This window comes from Rhinatrema bivittatum, chromosome 5, assembly GCF_901001135.1.
Source record: "Rhinatrema bivittatum chromosome 5, aRhiBiv1.1, whole genome shotgun sequence".
Taxonomy (NCBI): Eukaryota; Metazoa; Chordata; class Amphibia; order Gymnophiona; family Rhinatrematidae; genus Rhinatrema; species Rhinatrema bivittatum.
In genome coordinates this window covers 241,284,008-241,308,795 of record NC_042619.1, presented here as the reverse complement: position 1 = coordinate 241,308,795, position 24,788 = coordinate 241,284,008, and the positions used below count along the sequence as shown (strand labels likewise).

Below are 24,788 nucleotides of genomic sequence, written 5' to 3'. Positions count from 1 at the left end.
TCATGCCTCTATCATATCCCCCCTCAGTCGTCTCTTCTCCAAGCTGAAAAGTCCTAACCTCTTTAGTCTTTCCTCATAGGGGACTCCAGGCCAGGAAAGAGATGATGTCTCCGTGCATCACTACCTTTGCCGTGTACCAAAATAAGACTGGGTCATTGACATAGTGGCTGTGGTTATTTTTTTGCATAATCCAACAACTTCTCTTTTAAGTATTCCTGAAAAGTGGAGTCTGAGTAGAGAAAATAAGGAAAACGCCACTGCTTATTAAGTGTCCTCCCACCTATGCCTCTTAACTTAATCCATATAGGGGCATGATCCAAAATCACTATATTCCCAATTACTGCTTCTTCCACATATTTAAAACTGGAGCCCGAAATAAAAAAAAAAAAAATCTAGCCTAGAGTAAGTGGCATTGGCCCTAGAGAGGTGGGTAAAATCTTTGTTGGTGGGATGGAGTGTTCTCCAAGCATCTATAAGTTGTAGTTCAGAGAGAAGAAAGGGGGTCCCTTTCCGAGCGCTCATTTTTGTCCTTGTCGGGGCCCGGGATCTGTCCATTAATGGGTCAGCTACTAGATTAAATCTCCGCCCAAAACCACATTACTCACTGATCTAGGAAGTAAGGTCTGAATGAGATGGCAAAAAAAAGTATGATCATATTGATTAGGTGCATATACATTGCAAAACTTGTAGGAGAAACCAAGAATGGAGCTTTCCAGTATTATGTATCTACCCTGAGGGTCCGATTGTGTGTTCCCTCCGAAGCTTAGCATGTTCTAGATCATTCAGATGTGTCTCCTGTAAAAAAAAAAAAAAAGCGATATCTGTGCCCTGTTTCCTCAGCGAATCCAGGATTTTTTTTTTATTGGCTTGTGTATTCTGATAACATTCCAAGATATCAATTTTAAAATCGAGTTATTCGACATACCGGTCTAAGTCAGGGACCCTAGCATTAGCAATATAATGTGGAGAAAAAAGGTGGACACTCCCCCAGTTAGAGTGCCCATCCATATCCTTAGACGGCCAATGAGACTGATCTCGCGATCCCACAAGTGATAGCGACAATTCCTTGACTTGAGAAACCCCATTACCCCTCCATTTTACCCCACTAGTCATCCAAATAGCCTGCTGGCTAGAGATCACAAACGCAACTTCACTTCCTACCTCCCACATCTGCCTCCCCCTCCCACCCTCCCAATGGTACTAGGAAGCTACCAGACATCCTAAACAGTACAGTAACCTGTGTTGTGTCCATAATCAAGGGCTACAGCAGACAGTTACTGGACTGGGCTCCATAGTAGACTCTTCCTTGAGCAGTTTCGCATAGGGGGTATCTTATCTCACAGAGTCTTTGGATATGGTCCTGTTCTTCCTTTAGCCATTTCAACCATCCGGTCTGAGGTGCTGTGTTCCAGATACAGACCTCAGTGTGCTGTGAGGGATCCTCTTCCCTAGACTACAATCGCGAAACCATGTCCGAGGTCCATTACAAGTATGCATAGAGATGTCTGCTCTTTACCGAAATCAAAAGGCAGAAACACTAAATGATTAGATGAATAGATTCCCGTACGGTGTCCAAATCACATCTCTCTTAATCCCATGTCTCACGCTCTCTTCTGATGCATTTGTGGGTTACTGGAGTCCCGATCCGGAAGAGCAAGTCTTCCTGCAGATAGTTACGCTTCCAGAGTGGAGCCAGGTTGCGTTTGCTCTGCGTACAATCGGGAGAGCAGTGTCGCCACCTCTGTTGTGGACTGACACCAGAGAGGACAGATAGGGAGATGAATCTGGAATTTTGCCAAGTAGAGCAACATAAATTTAATACCCAGCTTATGGAGCAGAGAGCAGTAAGGAGAAAATTCTCTCCTAAGCGATGAAAGTCCTGGAACACGAGTATGGCCTTATGATCATGGGTTAATTTCTTCCCTGTTCTGATCACTCGTAAAATTTCAGTTTTTTGAATAAAGTCCAAAAATTTAGCGATAATTACCCTGGGTTGATTCATGTCCTTCCTGCAAGGGCCCAAGTGATGCGCTCGCTCTACTCGCAGTGGCCCACGTGTAGCCGGTAGATTCAATGAGTCCGCCAGCCAGGTTTCCAAAAAATGAACAAGGCTTACTTCTGGGAGAGATTCAGGCAGGCCCATGAATTGGAGATTATTGCGTCTTGAACAATTCTCTAAGTCTTCCAACCTTTCCTCCTGTTTACTTAGCATGGCTTGTAACTGCATCACCGTGGTTTCTAGGGCCGTGACTGCGTCCTGGTTTGCCCCTACGCTCAGTTCCAGCGTCTCGAATCAATTGTCAAACGCGGCGACTCTTTCGTTCACCTCAGTCAATTTCGTTATGATCTTTTGAAACTCAGGTTCAAGAGCTCCAACTACAGCCGCTTTCAGCTCCACAATCATTGAGCCTGATAGCGACATGGCCTCTACAGTCTGGGTTGCGGCCGCCATCTTGTCTTTGATCGAGCGCATCTTCTCTTTTTCCTTTTTTTTTTCTTGGCGTGTAGAGCGGACAGACATACCCGAGAATATCAACATGGCTAGTCTGGGATTTCACTGGTTAGTTGATGTGTAGAATCCCAGGTTTAGAGGCGGCAATGGAGGCAGATGCGAGTATCAGCAGGGACAGAGCAGCCATATCATATCCTGCCCTGTTCAAGGCATCACGTGATCTCCGGAGTTGGTTTTTAAGCCAGCCCCAGACAGGTGCAGGAGGTAATCAAGCAGTTTTTGTCTGGGGCAGGAGAATGGATCTAGGGCCTTCTGCTCACATCACACGGAGAACCTCCTCCACTTCAACCCATAGGACTTTCTAGTGGAAGGCTTTCTAGAAGCCACCAGAACCCGATCCACATCAGCAGAGAGATCAAGTGGCTGTAGGATTAGCCTCTCACATCCAGGTGGGCATGCCAGGGCCTGGAGGTTGGGATGCCGAAGCCTGCCTTGATCCTGCGTGATGAGATCTGGGAAAGTCCCCAGACTGATTGGTTTTCAGAAGGGTAACTTCCGAAGGAGTGGAAACCAAACCTATCTCGGCCAATAAGGAGCTATGAGGATCATAGTTTCCTGGTCCTGTCGAAGCTTCACAAGAGTCTTCATGACTAGAGCAATCGGAGGATACGTGTAGGGAAGACCCTCACTTCAATGGCAAGCAAATGCAGCCGACGCTGGTTCATCGTCTGACCTGAACAGGGAGCAGAACTGAGTCACCTTTCTGTTGCAGGGGGACACGAACAGGTCCACATCTGGGAGTCCTCAGAGGCAGAAGAGCCGGTTCGCCACCCCCTGGGGTCCTGTGACCACTCGTAAGGTCTGAAGGCACGACTTAGATGTCTGCTATCATGTTTTCCTTGTCCCATAGGACAAGGCCCAGGACCAGATCTGGACAGCTTAGTGACACAGGAGGTACGATGCAGATACGATGCTGAAGGTCCTGTGTGGCCTGGCGCCACTGCGACCTTAAGGTCCACTGGGCTCCGCGCATGTGCAAGCATGCCAAGGGAATTACAAGACGGTCGTGGCCATGTGGCCCAACAGCCGAAACCTGCTGGCTCTGTTGAGTCACGCCACCATGGACACTACAGTGACTGACCTGGAGCGCGACAGGAAGGCCTTGGTCTGAGCTGTATCTAGCAGGGCTCCTATAAAGTCCAAGTGAGGTTTAAGGCTGAGGTGAGACTTTGGGTAGTTGACAAACCTAGTGACTCCAGCACCCTGATGGTTAAGAGCAGGGACCGATCTGCTCCTGCCCGAGAGGTGTTCTTGACCAGCCAATCGCCCAGATAAGGGAAACCATGCACTCCCAATCTGCGGCGGTGTGCCCCCACCTCGGCCATACACTTCGTAAAGACACATGGGGCCATCTCTAGCCTGAACGGAAACACTCCGTACTGGAAGTGCTGTTTTCCCACCAAAAATCTGAGATACTTCCTGTGACCTGGAGAGATCTTGATGTGAGTGAATACGTCCTTTAAATTGAAGGAGCATAGCCAGTCCCCTTTTTGCAGGAAGGGAATCAGGGTGCCCAGGGAAACCATCTTGAACTTTTCTCTTTTCAGAAAGCTGTACAAGACCCTTAGGTCTAGGATGGGACAGAGTCCCCTTGTTCTCTTTGGAATCAGGAAGTACCGGGAGTAGAATCCCCACTCTCTTTGCCCTGGTGGGACAGGCTCGACTGCTCTGGCCGTTAAGAGGGCAGAGAGCTCCCTTATCAGTACCTCCTGATGCACTATCCGCTCCCCAAGACAGGCACGGAGGAGAATTTGAAGGGACACCCAACAGGTTCAATCGGTACCCCTGGCAGACTATGGACAACACCCACTGGTCTGAGGTTACATTGGGCCACCAGTCTGCGAAGAGCCGTAGCCTGCCCCTGACCGGGGGGGGGTCCAGCATATCGGGTACAGGTGGCTGGCTTATGCTCCCTATGATCTAGTCAAAACCCCATCCTGGGATTTGAGTGGAGTGTCAGTTGGGGCTTGGGAGCTTGCTGCTGCCTGGAACGGTTGTGGGAAATCACCCTCCGGGAATGGGAGCAAAAGGGCGGAGAATAGTACTTCCTCTGGTGGTAGAAAGACTTCCTCTGCCCTTACCTCGCCTACTTCCTGGCTGAGGAGGCAGAGTCTGAAGTGCTTGCGGAGAGTTGCTGGTGGGTCTCATGGTGATCCTGCAACTGGGCCACTGCGTCCCTCACCTTGTCTCCAAAGAGATTCTTTCCAGTACATGGCAGGTCACAGAGTCTTTCCTGTATCTCCAAGTAGGAGATCCGAGGCCTGCAGACATGCCATTCTGCGAGCGCCGATTCCTGCTGCAGAGACTCTCGCTGCCATCTCAAAAACATCTTAGGTGGAGCGCACTTCGCATTTTCTGCACTCTAGGCCCTGATGCTCCAGCGACAAAAAGGTGTTTTGTTGCTTTTGAGGCAGCCGCTTGACTGCCTCCTGCACCTGCTTCCAGAGATTGCAAGAGTATTGGCTCATTTAAGAGCTGGGTAGGAGGTGATGTGGGCAATGAGCAGAGCCCCCTGAAAAACTTTCCTCCCAAGGGCATCCAGCGCACTGTGATCCGTCTCGGGGGCGCTGAGGCATGGGTCCGAGAACACTGCCTTCTTGAGGGAGGATTCGACCACTACTGATTGGTGTGCAAGCTGGCCTTTTCAAATCTGGTAGCTTGTTGGACAAGGTAAACCCTGTCCGCCTTCCTGTTAACAGGAGGAACTGTGAAGGGGGTGATCCCAAATCCTCAACAGTAACTCCTTAAAGATTTTGTGCACTGGAACTGCCACGATCTCTTTAGGAGCCTCCACAAACTTGAGGATCTCCAGCATCTTGTGCTGGGCTTCTTCCTCAGTGCACCCTTAAGCAGTTGACCTCCTTCACTGATTGTAATAATGTACTAGACCAATATCAATTTGCTTTTCGCAAATTTCACAGTACTGAATTACTATTGCTCTCTAGTTTTGATATCATCAGACGAGGTTTTGAACATAATATTAGCTTTATTATGGTGCTGCTAAACATCTCTGCAGCATTTCACACAATTGACCATAGTACACTGTTAAACTGCTTGGGCGTGTTAGGACTAACAGGGAGATATTGGCTTGGTTCAACTCTTTTTTGTCAAACCGCACCTTACAAGTTCAGATTGAATCGTACACCTTGTCCTGGCAGACAGTAACGCCTGGAGTACCCTAAGGCTCTGCATTGTCAGCGATGTTATTCAACATCTATGTGACACCACTGTGCTGAATACTTGCAAACTTTGACCTTCACTATAGATTATATGCAGATGATATACAATTTTTCCTTCCTATTAAATCTACACGGACACAAACCAAACAAGTTCTTTTGGATTATCTTACTACTATTCAAAACTGGCTATCTCAAAATAAGTTATCATTGAACATTCAGAAAACTGAAATAATACACCTCACAAGATTCCCACTATGCAATGCCCCATCTGAACGTACTATTAATGGCCAATGTATTCAAATGATGAAATCTGTTTGAAATCTTGGCATACAAACTGATCCAACATTAAGCATGAATGTTCAAACTAAAAGTCTGACTCAGACATCTTATCACAAATTGACAAACCATTCCTGGATCCCATCGATTTCTGTATAGCTTTACAGACATTGCTGTTCTCTAGCACAGATTATTGCAATTCTTTATTTATTGGTTTTCCCAAATATACTCTATGTCTATTACAGATTATCCAAAAATCTGCAGCTCACTTACTGACTGACACACCAGTTCGTGAGCACATTACCCCAATATTACAGCAAGTCCACAGGTGTTACCAATAGTATTCAGAATGCAATATAAACTTGCCACAATCATACATTCTCTCATATATAATGTTAAATGAACATGGATAAATGCCATCATGAAAACAGATTCCCTGGCGAGATCCCTCCGATCAGCAAATCAGAATATTCTGGACATCCCCTCCCCTAAAATCACGCATCTGGATAAAACTTGGGAAAGAGCACTTTTAATAGCAGGTCCAATCTTTTGGAATTCGTTACCAAAGGCGACCGGTGCCGATGCTTCTTTGGCTTCCCTTGATGCTCGGCCCGGTCTTTTCCCAGTGCAGAGGTTGACTATGATGAACCAGACGTCCTTGACCTGGAGGAGACCGAGAGCGGTCTGTCCCCGGTGCTCCTATCCACAGGCAGCACTGACGGAATGGAGAGCCCCACCAATGTCAAGGGCTCAGTATCCATCGATACGGCTCCTCAGTCTTTCGGCGTCGATGCCGATGGCTCGATCTTGTTCGTCCCAAAGAGCTTCTCCATCTTATCGAGACTAGGTCTACATTACCTCGGGGCCATTTGGTCACATATGCGGCACCCCCAAAAGTCGTGCGATGCCCCCAAACAGAGGATGTACACAGTCCTCAGGCACTGGGTACATTGGCAAAAACCCAAGGCCATGACGACACAAAATAAGAGGGGTGAAAAAAAGACAAGGGGGCACCGCCGCCACAGGGGATGAAGCGAAAAGAAACTTACCGAACTGGCGAAAAACCTATCTAGTAAGCGAGGGGAACTGAAGAGGGACCCGAATCGAGAAAAACACCGATGAATCGACAAAAGTTTTCCAATGATACTTTTTTTTTTGTTAGCTTAAACAAGAGCTTACAAACCGCAATGTGAAAGCCCTGCGGGGGGGAAAACAAAAGAGAGACTGAAGAGGGATCCCACTTGGACGCGTGGATTAGGGCACTCTGAGCATGCTCAGTGTGCCTAGTCAAAGTTCTATAAACTTTGACATAAGTTTTCCGTGCCGGGCTCCATCAGATGATGTCACCCATGTGTAAGGACTACCATCCCTGCTTGTCCTAGGAGAAAAAGAAGTTTCTTGTCATCTTCCATATGCAGCACGTATTACCATTGCTTACTTTTCAAAATGAAGACTTTTTATCAATTACTGGATATCAGTATCGGTGGACATTGTGCTGATGGAAAGACTTACCTTTTTAGCTTAATAATGACTTGGGAAAATATGACAATATTTGGCAAATATACTGACAATGGAGACGTTTTGCCATTATCACTGATTAGATATGACTCTTTTTGTTAATAGGTAACTGGGATGACCTAACAACTTTGTTATTAGGAAACATATGTGATATTTCTGTTTATATTTTATTCATCGCCTGTTGTATAATACTGCATCAATAATATTATTTCCACTGTGTTTTGTAAATAAAGAGTTACAAAAAAAAGAAGGGTAATACCTGGTAAATCAAAGGAGCACTGGTGCAAGACTCCCAGCTTCAGGACTGTTACTGCAATGACCAACTAGGAACCGTGGGAGGTAGGGTCTATTAAAAACTGGGGAAAAATCCTCAGGAAGCTGTGAATGAAGGCCTCATGGGAGTGTATGCTCTCAATGTGTTCCCGCAATGTTGGTCCCGCTAGCTTCTCATTGGATGCTGCAGTACAGTGCCAGCATCCGTGGTCCTAGCAGTCCAACCTTGTAGGAGCGGCTCTGCAATGTTTATGCTTGCTGCACCTGAAGGTGTCATTTGATCCCAAATAGCTGGTGCATACTCCCATTTTTCAAGTGTGTGATTTTTATTTTTATAAAATTACTATTTTTTGGACAAATATACATTTTCTGTGCTTCAATTTTTAAAACTTCAATCTCTACAGCAACAGCAAGAGTCCTACAGCCGTGTCCACACGATCTGTGTACTGATATAGGGACCTATGAACAGAGGGTCCCATGCAATGAACATAAGATATGCCATACTGGGTCAGTATCCTGTTTCTAACAGTGGCCAATCCAAGTCACAAGTACCTGGGCAAGTACCCAAACATTAAATAAATCTCAAGCTACTATTGCTTAATAATTAATAGCAGTTTATGGATTTTTCCTCTAGGAACTTACCCAAACCTTTTTTTAAACCCAGTTACACTAACTTCTGTAACCACATCCTCTGGCAATGAATTCCAGAGCTTAACTATGCGCTGAGAGAAAAATAATTTTCTTCGATTTGTTTTAAATGAGCTACTTGCTAACTTCATGGAGTGCCCCCTAGTCCTATTATCTGAGAGAGTAAATAACCGATTTACATTAACTTATTCAAGCCCTTTCATGATTTTGTAGACCTCTATCATATCCCTCCTCGGTCATCTCTTCTCCAAACTGAACAGCCCCAACTTCCTTAGCCTTTCCTCATAGGGCAGCTGTTCCATGCCCCTTATTTTGGTTGCCCTTCTCTGCACTTTCTCCAGTGCAACTATATCTTTTTTGTTGAAATATTTTTATTGGGTAACAAGACAAGCACTTACCATAGCTTCTCTAAGCAACAGAATGTAGAAATACATGGATTTGATTGCCAACTAGAAAAACATAGTATGCACATTTAATACAATAAGTATGGACAGATCTGTGAGCTTAGATTATTGTTAACAAGGACACTACTTTGTTCCTCTACCCATTTCTTATCCATAAGTCAAATTGCCCCCACCTAACCCTCCCACACCTCTACCCACCAACCTGCCAGATCTGTTTAAGCCAAAGTGGTCTGGGAGCTTACAGAAAATAAGGTACTGTGAGATATAGCATTGCATACAGGGCAGTATCTTGATGGTTAATTTACGATTGATCCGTTGAGTGAAGGTATTCCATAAAGGAGTGCCAGATAGCGTTACACCTAGCATAGGATTTTGCAGAGTCTCCCTTAAAATGGATTTTTTCTAAAAGATAATGCAGTTATCCATCTTTCTCTGGACGGTCGTTAAGATTAATTTCAAGGCTACACCACAACCTTTGATAAGGAGCTCAATGTGTCTAGAACATCCATTGTTATAGCTTGTAATTCCCAGTATACAAAACACTGGGGACCAGATATCAGTGGGAACTGATAAACTCTCAAGAAAAGCCTTAATTGAAGCTCAGAATGCTGTAATGTTTTCATATTCCCATAGAGAATGAGTTAAAGAGGCTTTGCTCTTACCACATCTCAAGCAACTATAACTTTTTTGAGATGAGGCGACCTGAATTGTACACAGTACTCAAGGTGTGGTCTCACCAGAGGCATTATGACATTTTCCGTTTTATTCACCATTCACTTCCTAATAATTCCTAACATTCTGTTTGCTTTTTTGACTGTCGCAGCACACTGTACCGACGATTTCAATGTGTTATCCACTATGACGCCTTGATCTCTTTCCTGGGTGGTAACTCCTAAGTTAGAACCTAACATTGTGTAACTACAGCAAGGGTTATTTTTCCCCTATATGTTTCACCATGCACTTGTCCACTTTAAATTTCACCTGCCATTTGGAAGCCCAATCTTCCAGTCTCGCAAGGTCTTCCTGCAATTTATCACAATCCGTCTGAGATTTAACTACTCTGCATAATTTTGTGCCATCTGCAAATTGGATCACCTCATTCGTCATACCCCTTTCCAGATCATTTATAAATATATTGAAAAGCACCAGTCCAAATATAGATCCCTGAGGCACTCCACTGTTTACTTTTCCACTGAGAAAATTGACCATTTAATCCTACTCTCCGTTTCCTGTCTTTTAACCAGTTTGTAATCCACAAAAGGACATCGCCTCCTATCCCATGACTTCTTAGTTTTCTTAGAAGCCTCTCATGTGAGACTTTGGCGAACATCCTCTGAAAATCCAAATACACCACATTGGATTGTACCCTTAACAAGAATGGATAGCGCATTAAATCTGGACTGGCAACTACATTCAGAATTGATGGTTCTCCACTCTGTGTGTGGGTTTTTTTTTTTTTTTTTTTAATGAAAAAGCTGCTCATAAATTTAATAAATAAACTTTGGGCTAGATTCCTACCTATTCCTCAAATGTTTATTGGTCTGCTTTTGGATTTTCATGCATCATGGATACCTCAACTGATCAATTATTCTGTCCAGTAACACAGGAGGTTAGGCTGAAGGGAGATCAGAAGTCCATCCCGTTCTACGCCTGTCTCTCTGGTGGCCCACAGTGGTAACCTCTAAGGAGGCACCTAATCCTAACAGTTAAATTGAGACACAGTGTGCAGTAACAGATCTCTAGAAGGGGTTTCCTGTGTACCTGGCTGCAGAATTTGCTGAGCTACTTTGGCAATGTACAGCGTCAGGGAGAAAGTGAGCTGGAGGTTCTGCTTCCTGATTCCACTTTTCACCACATCCATAAGATAAAGCAACTACAAGACAAAAAAACATGAAGAAAAAAAAAATCTGTATAAATGACTTCTTAACTAGGGCTGAGACTGCATAGAAATCAATCCACTCATATCCAAGTCATCACTCAGTCAAAACTGAAGAGACTTACATAGGGAACTCCCTGCAAAGTTTGCCTTTGAAAATCCCTTGGTGGCCTGGTGCTGCAAATGTTCTTTAATCCGCATATTTCATGCCTATAAAGTATGGGGACAGGGGGAAAAGAACTCCTGGGCATTTCAAAATGAAATCCCCGCACATTCTTCACCCTGCCCTCCTCAACACCACCCCAGGCGCTATTACTTCCCCCTGCATGCCAGGCCGGGCCAGGGCCGTTACAATTTTCAGCGCCTCCATGCTAACTCGACCCCGTGGTTACTGGCGGTTTGCCGGTTATGAAAACCGACGCCGAGCATATCAGATTCGGTCTTCTTAATGCGACTGGCTGTTTTTTTTTTTTTTTTAAACTTTTAAAAGAAATACAGAAAAGCATTTTTTTCTGCTTTTCTGTACTTCTTTTCAAAGTGCTCGGCTATTAACGCCTGCTCCAGGCAGGCGTTAATAGCCGAGCGATAAATGTGTGTGAGATGCACATTTATTTTTTTGCATTTGGAATGAAAAATAGCCTCATTCACATGCATTTGCACGTGATGAGCGCTATCCCATTCATTCCGCTTCTTATGCGCATTAAATAGGCGCTAATCCCTCTATTGTATTAGGGGTGGATTAGCGCCTATTTAACCTGCTTCCAACTGCGGGTTATACAGTGCGCTCAGCTGAGCCCATTGTATTGCATCGGCTCCATTGTGATAAAACAGGATTACATAGGGAAAACAAGGTAAGCATTCAGGTCGAAAACTGCTCTCCGCTCCTTCCCCCGTAAGCTGCCGGTTCTTGTGCAAGGTACTGATTAATAAAAAGTAAAAATCTTTCCTCTTTTTTTTTTTTCAGACAGCTTAAAGTGACAGAGGAATTTTACTTCTCTGACAACAGACATGAGGCATGAAACATCTAAGGGGTCTCAACCTGAGGCATGAAACTTCTCAGGGGTCTCAATGGGGGAGGGACTGGACCACCAGTATCACCCCAGAGCTAGGAAAGAGGCCACCGGGAAAAGGGTCCTAGGCTGAATAAATCAAGGGGACAGGAACCCCCTAGGCCCAAGCAAGAGCGAAGAGTCAGAAAACTGCTCCTGATGACTAAACTTTTTTTATTTTTTTTTACTTCTTAAAACACTGGGAATTAAACCAATACTTGCTTGATCCTTTAAAACTAGAGAAGGAGGAAGAACTTCCGCAAACCAAAAAATGTTACAAAGAAAGGGAACCACAGGTTCTGTTAACTGCATCTGCTGGAGACAGAGAAATACTGAAGGGACACAGGGGGAGCACTGTCTTGATATAGGATACCTTTTGAGCTTTTCTCTGTCTCCATCTGCTGGAAAGGAGGCTCAACCACTGTCTGGACTGATCCGGATATGTACAGGGAAAACAGGATTACATAGGGAGAACAAGGTAAGCATTCAGGTCGCGTGTTGTGCTCATGATTTGAGTACAATAATAAAAATGTGGAGAGCTGACGAGCTCTTGCTTAGCTGACTCAACCCATACTTACTGGTTTCTTGTCTCGGAAACGGGACCCTTCCAGGTGGGAGTAAAAGGATCCCAGCACATAATTAGCTGCTGCTCTCATTCTGGAGTCATAGCTGCTAAGAGCAGCTACAGTCAGGCCCAGCCCGTTAACATCCACAAACTTAAGGCAATCCACCACAAACTCTGCAGAATGGTTGATAAAACGAAACAGAAAAAAAAAAGGCACAATATCTGGTGAAGGACTGCTGCACATCTTAAATTCAATTAAAAAAGAACAACATATACTCTCTGTCACAAAGCTACCAGGCAGTTCTGGATGCTTGAAAATCCTGAGGCGTGATCTTTCCTTTACTGCTATAAATGCCACTGATTGATCAAATCAGCAACACGCCAAGAGGAATCAATTGGCACTTACAGAGTTAAATTAGGAGATAGGCAAAAGAAGCTTAGCACAGCAGTATAGTTAGGTTCATCCTGAGGACTGGGTTGAGAACTACTGCAATGGAGCACAGATGTCTTACACTAGTCTAGGTAGAAAATCATTCCCTATTCATTCCCCTTTAATATACAGCATTTAGCTTGGTAGAACAACTTGTCTGCAAATTCTAGAAAAAATCATCCACATGTGAGCCAGTCCCATGGCTTTGGCCACAGGGCTTTGCACTTTGGTGCAGATGACTTGAGCTCAAGTCTCCTAATCCGATGGAGCCAGCTGGGTTTAGATGCATCAACAGTGGTGACAAGCTCAATCCCAGGAAGGAAGGAAGATGACTGGTGACCCCGACAACCAGAGAATGGCGCTAAGGGATGGTTATGGAGGAATCTTCCTTCCAGTTCTTGGAGCCGGCAAAGGCTCCTGATGTTGCCTCGGGCACACCATCTGGGCTGAGATGGGCTTATAAAACAAAGAAAGGAGATCACGGGGTAAACAAAGGAAAGAATTTCTTTTCCATCCACACACACACATATATACGCGCACACTCTGCTGCATGGACTGCTAATTTTATTTTGGTTATCTTGATTACAGGTGCAGTTGCTTGGATCTAATTCCATCGCTGTCTATGTTTTGGCTACCACCGCTGTCACATCAATAAAGCGTGTGTAGCAATTAGGAGGCAGGCAAAGAAAACCTGCATCTATGGCCAATTCTGTAGCATGGTGAAAAAATAAATTCAAACTGAGCTATCAGCACCTTTCCCTTGAGTCTAATTGCACCATTGCACGGGACCAGCTCATTTTCTCTAAGAACCTGTCCCACTTTCCTTAGAATTTATGCAGTGCTGTTGTCACACCTCTCTCACTTGGGAACGTGTTATACAATTTGTAGCATTCTGAGCCAAAAATCCCTTTCTCTGAAGGTAATAACATCTGTTTTCCCTTAACCTGACAGAATACTTTTGTCATTTCAGGGGGGAGGGGGAACAATCTCCTGCAATTGATTTCACTTCAGCCAAAACAACAGGTGCCCTACAGGAAGGGCTTTTAGTCTCTGTTCTGCATTGCTTCAGTATCACTACTGAGAATCAATTTCACCTTCGCTTGTGCATTTAATATGACAGGCACTCTTATTTGGGGGTTAATGGAGAAATTACTAACCTGATAATTTCGTTTTTCTTAATGTAGACAGATGGATTCAGGACCAATGGGTTGTGCTCCCCTGCCAGCAGATGGAGGCAGTCAGGTTTCAAAGCTGACATCACCCTAGATACACCACTGCAGTGATCTCAGCCCTTCAGCATTCTCTTCAAAAGCCACTGTGGACATACTAGTGAAAAAACTAGATTAAAAATCTTACTGAACCCCAGTAAGATTAAAGATGCCCTGACCTAGGGACTGGATGACGGCTTACCCGTAATCTCTTGGAATCAATATCCACTCAATGAGCAAATTCTTGGCACCATTCCTGGGCAGCAGTGGGTGGGATACTAAGTCCATCTATCTACACTAAGGAAAAGGAAATTATCAGGTAAGTAATTTCTCCATTTCCTAGCATGTAGAGCCAGATGGACTCAGGATCAATGGGATGTACAAACGCTACTCCCAATCGGGATGGGAGGCTGCCTGCAATCTGGTTAACACCGCTCTTGCAAAGGCTGTGTCCTCCCGGGACTGAACGTCTAGGCGATAGAATCTGGAGAAGGTGTGCAAGGACCACCACGTCATTGCTTGGCAGATATCGACGGGAGACAGCAGTCTAGCTTCCGCTCAAGAGGCTGCCTGAGCCCTAGTGGAATGAGCTTTTTTTGTTTGAATATTTTTATTAACAGTATAATCAATGTATCAAACAAACATTTTCAAACCATTGGCTATTACAACTGTGGTGCAATACAGCGTGTCCAAACTAAGGGTACATAATGTCATCCTTCATTGTCATATTCCACCCTCTAATTAGCAGGTCATATTAAAATTTAACTGGTGGTGTTGTAAAGCCCCTATATATACTGTTTCCTTTTTAGGATTAGAATAAGAAACAAGATTCTTTCGTCAACAGCCAATCGTCCTCTAATCCTCTTAATCTCATCCTGTTAAACCCTCCCTTTGACCTCCCCCCTACCCCGAAGACACTGGTAGCTGAATCATACTTAGTTAGCTACTCAGGAGGATATCACAAAATATACATTTTCATAATTCACAAATCAGAGAGGTCCAGAAAATGTAAGAGCAGTAACATTATATGAAGGAGTGAAACATGCCCAAATACTTAAGAATGGCAGTTTAGGCTGAATCTACTGGGGAAGAAAGATAGCCACCTCAACAGGGAGTAAAGTCGCATAAGTTGCCCACAGTCGTTTTGCCCCATTATAACAAGCGATGGATTTCTGCTGTGTGGTCAAGAGCTCCATATGCATTAACTGCTGAAATCTTTGCTCCCATATTTTCTCAAAAGAAGGAGTTGGTGTGGTCCATTGCGCCAGAACACTGGCTTTGGCAATAAGAAGGATTTTATCCAGGAGGTGAACTTGAGTTTCATCCAGTACTATGTCTGCTGCGTGGATCGTTCCAAGGAGCCATATTGTAGGATCCAAGGGAAGGACTATCCCCCAAAGTTGAACAATCAAATTTTGTAAATACTCCCAGAATTTTTACAATGTAGGGAAGACCAAAAACCGTGGTAAAAATTGGGGTAAGGATGGGCGCAACGAATACACAGTTTATCCGAGATGATCCCCATATAGTAGGCCTGGGTTTGTGAATAATATGCATGGTGAAGAAATTTGTTTAGTTTTTCTCTCTCAGAGGCACATTTTCCACCGTACCCAGAATACGTTTGAAACAGGACCTGAGGTCGCTCTGCGAAATTTCCTGAGGAAGCTACTTGTTCCATTTCTTGGTCACTGACTGTAACACTGGAAGTAAGTTGAGAGCCTGCAGTGCAGCATAATATTGCGAGCATTTTTGACGCTTACCATCCACACCTGTCAGAAAGAGTTGCAGCTCCTGATACTGGGAAAAGGTGGGATTTACTCTTTGCTCTTCAAGTATAAAATGTCTCAATTGCAAATAACCATAAAAGTCCTTGGAAGAAAGTGAGTAACTTTCTTGAAGCTCTTGAAAGCTGAAAATCTGTGCAGGGTTGGTGTCAACCTTTAGTAATTGGAATAAGAATTTCAGTCCAAGCCTGTGCCAATTTTGAAAGATGATTTGTGTCATGCCCGGTTGAAACCTAGGGCACCCTTGGATAGGCAGACATGCTGTAGACCCCGACATCACCTTAAATTTCTTGCAAATATTTTTCCAGAGCAGTTGAAAAGGCCGCATTACCGCACTTTTGGTTATGTATTTGGGAAGAAGCGCACCACTAAGATGCTACACAGCTCCAAGAGCAAAGGGTGCTAGCCAACTTTTATAGTGACCCATGGGGGGAGTGGATCTCAGAGTCACATATCCAGTCATGCACGTGTTGCAAAAGACTCGCACGATTATATCTTTCTAGGTCAGGGCAGTTAAGACTTCCTTCTTGTTTAGGTTGCATGAGAGTCTTTATGGATATGCGAGCCCGTTTACCATTCCATAAGTATTTAATAAGTTCTTGGTGTATGTCCTTAATTATCTTGTTTTTTCAGCCAAATGGATAACATATGAAAAAGATATAGCCATTTGAAATTTCAATCATTTTCAGCAGTAGTATCCTACCAGAGATAGAGAGAGGTAGACCCCTCCAAGAGCGAAGGTTTTTAAGCAGTTTCTGTTTCAAAGGCTTTATGTTGAGTTCATATAGTTGGTGGGGGTTAGCTGGAATAAAGATCCCCAGGTATTTGAGTGACGACTGGACCCATTTCAAGGGAAACTGACCCGGCCAAGTAGACTGCAATGTACCAAGGACATCTAATGCCTCCGACTTTTCCACATTTATCTTTAACCCTGCAAACTGTCCAAAAGTATTTTTTTTTTTTTGAATTTGACAATTTTTATTGTCTACACAGCAAACCGTACAACAGACAAAATATGCAGTAATGCTAACCATAGCGTGTAAACAGCAATTCAACGAACAATGTGCAGATGTACATTTAAACTAACAATCCCTCCCCTCCCCCCCCCCATGAAGGAGTCCCAGTCCAAACAAGGAAGTCCATCTGTCCGAGGCAACAAGCTGTGAAAGAAAGGGTTAAGTACAGCAAAACAGCAGAACAAGTAATTACTACCAACAAAGAGCATGTATCCTATGTAGCAGGAGAGAAAAGGGGTGACTGCAAGGGACCCCAATCACTCATTATGAGAATGGTCAGACCCCAAGCCCAATTTCCAAATTCTCTGTCGGTCAGCTAAGTGCCATCCATGTAGTTAATAAAGGGTTGCCAAGCCTTAGTAAAGGCAGGGAGGCATTGATGCTTGACAGCTGTCAAGGAGGTCAGCGTATAATAAGTATGTAATTTCGCCTGTATCTCTGGCAAGGTGGGCAACTGTGCAGACTTCCAATAAGAGGCAATGAGGCTACGTACAGCAATAAACAGTTGAGCGCAGAAACGCCAGTAATGTTGGGGGATAGAGTCTGGGAAGATATGTAACAGCGCAACCACCGCCGAAGGCGAGAGATCAATGACTAGGAGGCTACTCAGCCAGGTAAAAACCTCCTGCCACAGGATTGACAATTTAGGGCAAGTCCACCAAATATGCATATACGTGCCTGCCTGATTACAGTTACGCCAGCAGTGGTCGTCGACATGGGAATAGAACTTATGCAGTTTGTCAGGGGTGTGATACCAGCGATATATCATTTTAAAACAGTTTTCCTGTAGCTTAGCCGAGATCGAACAGCGTCTGGCTGCTAGCAACACTGCGCTCCATCCCCCTTCGCCCAATTGCAGTTGTAAGTCAGCCTCCCATTGGGAAACAAATGTGCACTTGTCTATTCCCTGTTGAAAAAATAATTGGTACAGTTTAGAGGTAACCCCTTTAAATACATCACTGTAAGAAAAGTAAGTTTCAACCAAAGAACGCTCAGGGCGTAACTGGTTAGCGCCCCGCAGTGCCTGGATAAAATGGACGACTTGGGCATATACCAGAAAATTTGGGGATGTAAGGTTATACTTAGCAGACAACTGTGCTAAGGTGAGGTGTCCAAAAGTATTTTGAATATGGAGCACATTAGGTAAAGAAGAAACAGGACTGGTTAAAAATAACAGCATGTCATCTGCAAAGGCAGCCACTTTAAAATTACACTGTTTGTGTAACAGCCCTTGGATTTTGATGGACTCAGCTAATTTCCTCAACAATGGGTCCAGGGATAAAATATATAAAATGGGAGACAAAGGGCATCCCTGGTGGACTCCCCGTCGAATGGTAACCTCCGCTGTAAGGATATCGTTTGCTAGGATATATGACACCGGGCTTTGATATAGAATAGAGATAGCATTAATAAGCTGATTTGGAAAACCAAAACACTGTAGAACTGAGAACATGTAATCCCACGAACACACGGTTGAAGGCTCTCTCAGAATCAAACCCCACCGCCATAGTTTCAATATGTGAGTAATGAGAGGACTATCGCCGAGAGGAGCCTGTTAACATGAGCCCCAGCATTCCAACCCCCAGCAAACCCCGCCTGATGCGGTGATATTATCCCGGGTAAAACCACATTTAGTCTAAGGGCTAGTATACGGGCATAAAGCTTAAGGTCACAGTTTAAAAGAGAGATAGGGTGGTAAGAGGAAGCCTGGAATGGGTCCTTCCCTGGTTTAGGGAGGACTACAATATAAGCTTTGTTAAAGTGAGCAGGGAAACTGTTTACTTCACGGGCATGATTAAAAAAAGATGCCAGAGGGCCCACTATACAAGAGCATAAAATCTTATAGTACTAAGAGGTAAGACCATCAGGTCCTGGAGATTTGTGGTTTTTGCTTGTTTTAATCACCCCTTGTAGTTCCTCTTCTCTAATGGGTCTACTTAGAAACCCGCGTTGGGCATCAGAGATTTGGGGCAATTTTATATTTTGGAAAAAGGAGTCTTCTTCCTCTTTCCCCTCCATCCAGTCCTCTTGGTAAAGCCCTTCATAAAATAAGCAGAAGATTTCACATATTTCCGGGCTTGTTGTGACCTGTGTTCTGGTTTGAGTCTTCAATCCCCCTATATAAAGGTCTTTCTTCGTCTCATCGCCACAAGCCTCGCTAAAAGTTTACCTGATTTGTCCCCATGGCGGAAGAAATAATGCTCCAAGGCTTTAATGTACATCTGTGCTCACAAATGTAATTGGGCATTTAAAGCAGCTAGACAAGCCCTATAAGAGGCCATATGGGAAGGGGATGGGAATTCCGCTAGCACATTTTTTGGCATTTTGAAGCAGAGTTTCTAATTTAATGATCTCAGCATTTATTTTTTTCCCGTTTGGCAATGGAATATGCTATGTTGTCTCCGCGGAGCTCCACCTTGCTCGCTTCCCAAAACAGTGAGGGATTAGCACAATGCTGCCCATTATTTGTGACATAGTCTTCCCACTTCTGTCTGAGAAACTGATGGAAATCTTTATCTTCAGCCAAATGCCCCTGAAACCGCCAGATCTTTGGGCTTTTCCTAGCTGTGGAAAGCCAAATGTCCACCCAAATTGGTGCATGATCAGATATGACTATTGGACCTCTCTCTGCGTACTCTACTTTAGCAAATGAAGTCTCAGTGATAAGAATGTAATCAATTCGAGACATCGTGCTATGGGCTCTCGAGACATGAGTATATTCCCGTATATCAGGATGTAGTATTCGCCATTCATCCACTAGGCCCAATCTTTTACAGAATGTTACTACCCCTGACTAACGTCCTTTTATAGATCTTAGGGAGTTGTGATTTGTCTAAGGAGGCATTGAAAACACAGTTAAAATCACAGGCAAGAAGCAGTTCACCTTGTGATTTAGTCAATAAAAGGTTAGTAACATGCGTGACAAAATCCTGATCAGGTTTATTCGGCGCATTTATGTTACATATAGTGACACTTTTCCCGGCCAGCGTGCCTATAACTATAATAAATCGTCCAGCACTGTCTTTAATTTCTTGGTGTACAGTGAATGGGGTGTTTCTGTGGACCAAAATCGCCACTCCTCCCTTTTTTCCTTGGGATGCGGAGAAGTGACAAGCCGTTGCCCATTCTCTGCAGAGTTTCACACTTTCGGGTTCACTTAAATGGGTTTCCTGAAGGCTTGCAATATTTACTTTTAAGTGTTGTAAATGTTGAAATACTTTTTTCCGTTTTATAGGGGATCCCATCCCATCTATGTTCCAAGAAATCAGCCTATATTACTCCCCATCTCTCATCTTACTAGCAGTACTATGGGCTGTATAAACATAGGAAGAGATAATGAGAGCAGGCTCCCAGCCTAGCCTGTCCCTCGTGCCTACATCCTGCCTCTCTCTGTGTGAGAAAATCTCCCTGAGGTTCATTTGCCACAAGTGAAAACAGTAATACATATTAATCCTTAACATATTTTGGTACCAGTGTCTTCGCCCACCCCCTCCCCTCCCCCCAAACCCAATTCAATCCCCCAAAACCAGTGCAGACTCGAGTCTGTGTTGGAGAAAATTTTGATGTGATTGGTGGGCTCAGAGCTCCCACCCGCCACCTTACACATACAGGAGACAAAGGAATAATAAAACAGTGAATCCATGCTGAAAAGTTACTTATTTAAGGTTGTCAAAAACTGAGCTACCGCTTCTACTGTGTCATAAGTGGACCATTTTCCGCCATGATTTATACGGAGTTTGGCTGGGAATTGTACCGTAAATCGGATGTGCTTTTCAATAAGCGTGCTGCAGATTGGAGCGTAGGCTCTACACATGGCCGCCACCTTCACAGAATAATCTGGTGCCAAATGGCTCACTTCTCCTTGCAGCTGTAATGGTTCATGCTTGCGTGTTGCTTGCATAATGATCTGCTTATGGTGGAAATTGAGAATTTTGGCTATCACTGTGCGTGGGCAAGTTTGTTCAGCCCCCCGAGCTCCTATGCGGTGAACCCTCTCAATTTCCAGGGTCTCCTGAAGCTCTGTGAGGCCTAATACGTCGGGCAGCCATTTTAATAATGTGGGTCTAGAAGATGATGTTCAAGCGATTCTGGAATCCCTATGAATCGTATATTTGACCGTCGTGCCCGATTTTCTAGGTCTTCTAGTTTGTCTGCCTGCTCTCGGAGAGCTTGTTCCATCCCTGTCACCTTCCCATTTAATGCTGAGACTTTTAATGAAGACGTCAGACCTTCCACTTGTGCCAGTCTCGGAACATAATCATTGAAAGCCTCTCGCAGTGAGTGTATTTGGTCAGAAATCCCCACTAGTTTGCTGTCTAATGCTTCACTGACGGCGTAGTCAGATGTAAAGGGGAACTGATCTGAGGGTTGTCGCCACTCGGAGCCTCCATCGGCGCGGGTGCCATTTTGAGTTCAGACCCTTTAGTTTTGTCCTTATCTCTTTTCGCCAGTTTGGGTGGCATAACTGAAGGCGATTTCGACATGAAAGTTGTGATTGACTTAAGCAGCCTGAAATGCTAAGATTTCCGATGTCCAGGCTTAATTTAAAGGGTGGATGGTGGCAGGTGGAAGATGTGCCTCCCGGAGCGAGATCAGTTGCGTCCGACCACACTCACCACATCACTTCGTGGAATGAGCTTTAATCTGCCTCCACATAGGCTCCTGTGACTACCTCCTTAATACAGCGAGCTGTGGTAGCCTGTGAAGCTGGTTCGCCCTGCTTCCTGCCATCGTGAAAGACAAACAGGTGGTCCATCTTTCGGACCGGTTCTGAAACTTCCAGATACCGCACCAAAAGCCTACTGACATTCAAATGGTGGAGGAGGCAGTATTCTTCCTCGACCTTGTGCTTATCTAGGAATGGCAATGAAATAGACTGATTCAAATGAAACTCTGAGGCTACCTTGGGCAAGAAGGAGCTGTAACGCTCCTGGAGTCATCTGGAGGAATGGTTCCCGATGCGACAATGTCTGTAGTTCAGAGATGCGACGTGCCGAGCATATAGCCCCAGGAACACCGTTTTCAGGGTTAATAAATGCAAGGAAAGACTGTGCAGCTGTTGAAAGGAGGGCCCTGCCAAAAACTCCAATACTAGATTAAGGTTCCACAAGGGAACCATCCACCACCACAGGGGTGGCTGGAGTTGCTTCACCCCTTTCAGAAAACGGGCCACATCCAGAAGAGCTACAAGGCAAGTTCCATTCACCTCACCCCTGAAACAGGAGAGAGCCGCTACCTGGACCTTCAAGGAGTTAAGGGTCAAATCTTTATTCAAGCTGTCCTGCAAAAATTTGAGAATTAGTAGTATTTTGACCGTTCGATGGGAAACACTGCATTTCTCGCACCAGGCCTCAAATACTCTCCAGATGTTCGCTAGGGACATAGAGAACTTCTGCGCATGGAGTAAGGTGGCAATTACTGCCGCCGAATATCCTCACTGCATCAGGCAAGCCCTCTCATGGGCCAGACCATAAGACAGAATAGAGATGGATCCTCGTGAAGGACTGGTCCCTGCTGTAGCAGGTCCCTATGCAGTGGGAGGCACAGGGGGGTCTTCACCAGGAGTCTCCACATGTCCGCATATCACGGATGCCTGGGCCAATCTGGAGCTACTAGTAGGACTAATCTCCTGTGGTGCTCGATTTTGTGAATGACCCTGCCTAGGAGGGGCCACAGAGGGAAGGCTTTAAGCAGTTCCTCTTCTGGCCAGGTCTGAATGAGTGTGTCGATCTCCAGGGTCAAGTGATCTCTTCTGCGACCGAAGAATTAGTGAACCTTTGCATTGTGAGATGCAGCCAGCAGGTCAATGGACGGGAGACCCCAGCGATCTACTATCAGCTGAAAGGCTTTAGCCAACATCCACTTTCCTGAATCCAGACTCTCCCTGCTTAGAAAGTCTGCAATGACATTGTCTTTTCCTGCGATGTGGGAGGCTGAGATCATCTGTAGATGTATTTCCACCCATTCCATAAGAAGATCTATCTTCTGTGACACTTGCTGGCATTTGGTTCCACCCTGGTGGTTGATGTAGGCTACCATTGTTGCACTGTCAGACATTACGCAGACCACTTGACCCTGGAGTATGTGGCTGAATTGTAGACATGCCAAACTGACTGCCCGGGCTTCCAGAGAGCCTCTTCCTTGGTCCAACGCCCCTGGGCATCCTGTTTCTGACAGTGAGCTACCCAGTCCTGGGGGCTTGCGTCTGTCATGAGGACCAGCCAGTTTGGAGGGGACAGGGGTACACCCCTGACCAGATGAGCTTCCTGCAGCCACCACTGGAGCCGAGAGCATACTTCCATCGGTAAGTGGAGGCGAATTGAATAGTCTTGGGACAGTGGGTTCCAACGAGACAGCAGGGAGCGCTGAAGTGGTTGCAAGTGTGCCCTCGCCCACGGCACTACTTCCAGGGTTGCCGGCATCTAACAGAGGTCTTGAAGATAGTGCCACACCGTCAGGCGTAAGGTGTTCTTCAACAGACGCACTTGGGACATCAACTTCCTTATCCGCGTGGTCAGGAGGAAGACCTTTCTTTGCTTGGTGTCGAACCGCACCCCCAGATATTCCAAGGACTGGGAGGGTTTGAGACTGCTTTTGTCCAGGTTTACGCCCCAACCACGTTCCTGAAGCAAGGAGGTCACCCTGTTGGTCACCCAGAGATTCTCTTCCACGGGCTTTGCCTGGATCAACCAGTCATCCAAGCATGCATGTACCAGGATTCCCTCTTTTCTCAAAACTGCCGATACGACCACCATAATCTTGAAAAATGTTCTGGAAGCGGTGGCTAGGCCAAAGGGCAGTGCCCAGAACCGATAATGGTGACCCATTGTCGCAAAGCGTAGGAAACTATGTTCTTGCCGGATTGGAATATGTAGGTAGGCCTCAGATAGGTCCAATGAGGTAAAGAACTCTCCTGACTTTACGGCCATTATCTCGGAACGTAGGGTTTCCACGCGGAAATGAATCACTTGTAGATGTCTGTTGACATTCAAGGCCCAGGATGGGGCAAAAGGAACCTTCCTTCTTGGGTACGATGAAATAGTTGGAATAACGCTCCTTATTTTCCTGGGGTGCAGGTTCTGGGATTATAGCCTTCATCCTGAGGAGCCTTAAACAGGGTAATCTCCACTGCCTGCTTCTTGTTCTGGGAATGGCAAGGAGATATCATGAATATGTCCCAAGGAATGCTGTGAAATTCCAGCGCATATCTTTCTTGTATAACCTCCAGTACCCATTTGTCCTAAGTGATCTTGACCCACCGTTGGTAGAAGAGGGACAGTTGACCCCCCTATCTCCTCGTTCCAATGGTGAGTCAGCAAAACTTCATTGGGGGGTTCTGGATGAACCTGAATCCAAGCCTGACCCTCTTCTGGGCTCCCGATTCCAAAAGGACTGAGACCTCTGAAATGTCAAGTTTTTTTTAGGGGCAAAAGTGTTGGGAACCCCTGGATCGACCCCTCATGGGCGAGGGGCGCTGTAATTGCTTTCTCTCATCTTCTAGTAGCCGAGGTACTGGAGATTTGCCCTATTTACTGGCTAGCTTTTCCAATTTGCTTCCGAAGAGGAGTGATCCTTTAAAGGGCATCTTTGTGAGATTTGCCTTGGAGGTTGCTTCTGCTGACCAATTTCACAGCCATAACTGTCTTCTGGACGCCACCACTAAGGCCACTCCTCTGGCTGAGGTACGGACTAGCTCTGAGCCCACATCAGCTAAAAAGGCGGCGGGTTCCATAACTGCTCTGGAATTTGCACCTGAGTTAGCCACCTCCTGAGAGAGGAGCAGGCATGAATGAGCTAACAGGGCACAACAAGAAGCAATCTGTAAGGTCATTGCTATTGTGTCAAAAGCCTGTTTAAGGATGGACTCCATCCACCTATCATGCACATCCTTTAAGTCTGTTCCTCTCTCCACTGGGATAGTTGTTCGCTTAGAGATAGCACAGACCAGTGCATCCACTTTAGGGAAACCCAAATGTTTTCTTACTGCCGGATTCAGTGCGTGTAGAGCTTCTAATGCTCGTCCATCTTTAAAACTTGCTTTTGGGGCATC

The 24,788-nt window shown here is 45.2% G+C and overlaps 1 protein-coding gene across 2 annotated transcripts in view; it reads right to left on the bottom strand.

Moving 5' to 3' along the window:
• The window catches only part of URB1 (URB1 ribosome biogenesis homolog), a 235,012-nt gene that overhangs the window by 69,092 nt on the left and 141,132 nt on the right, over positions 1–24,788 (bottom strand). For both annotated transcript variants that reach the window (XM_029603591.1, XM_029603592.1), the window contains 2 exons: positions 12,314–12,474; positions 10,572–10,683 (listed from right to left, as the gene is read on the bottom strand). In XM_029603591.1, the coding sequence (XP_029459451.1) occupies positions 10,572–10,683; positions 12,314–12,474 (273 nt within the window). The remainder of the gene's footprint in view (positions 1–10,571; positions 10,684–12,313; positions 12,475–24,788) is intronic.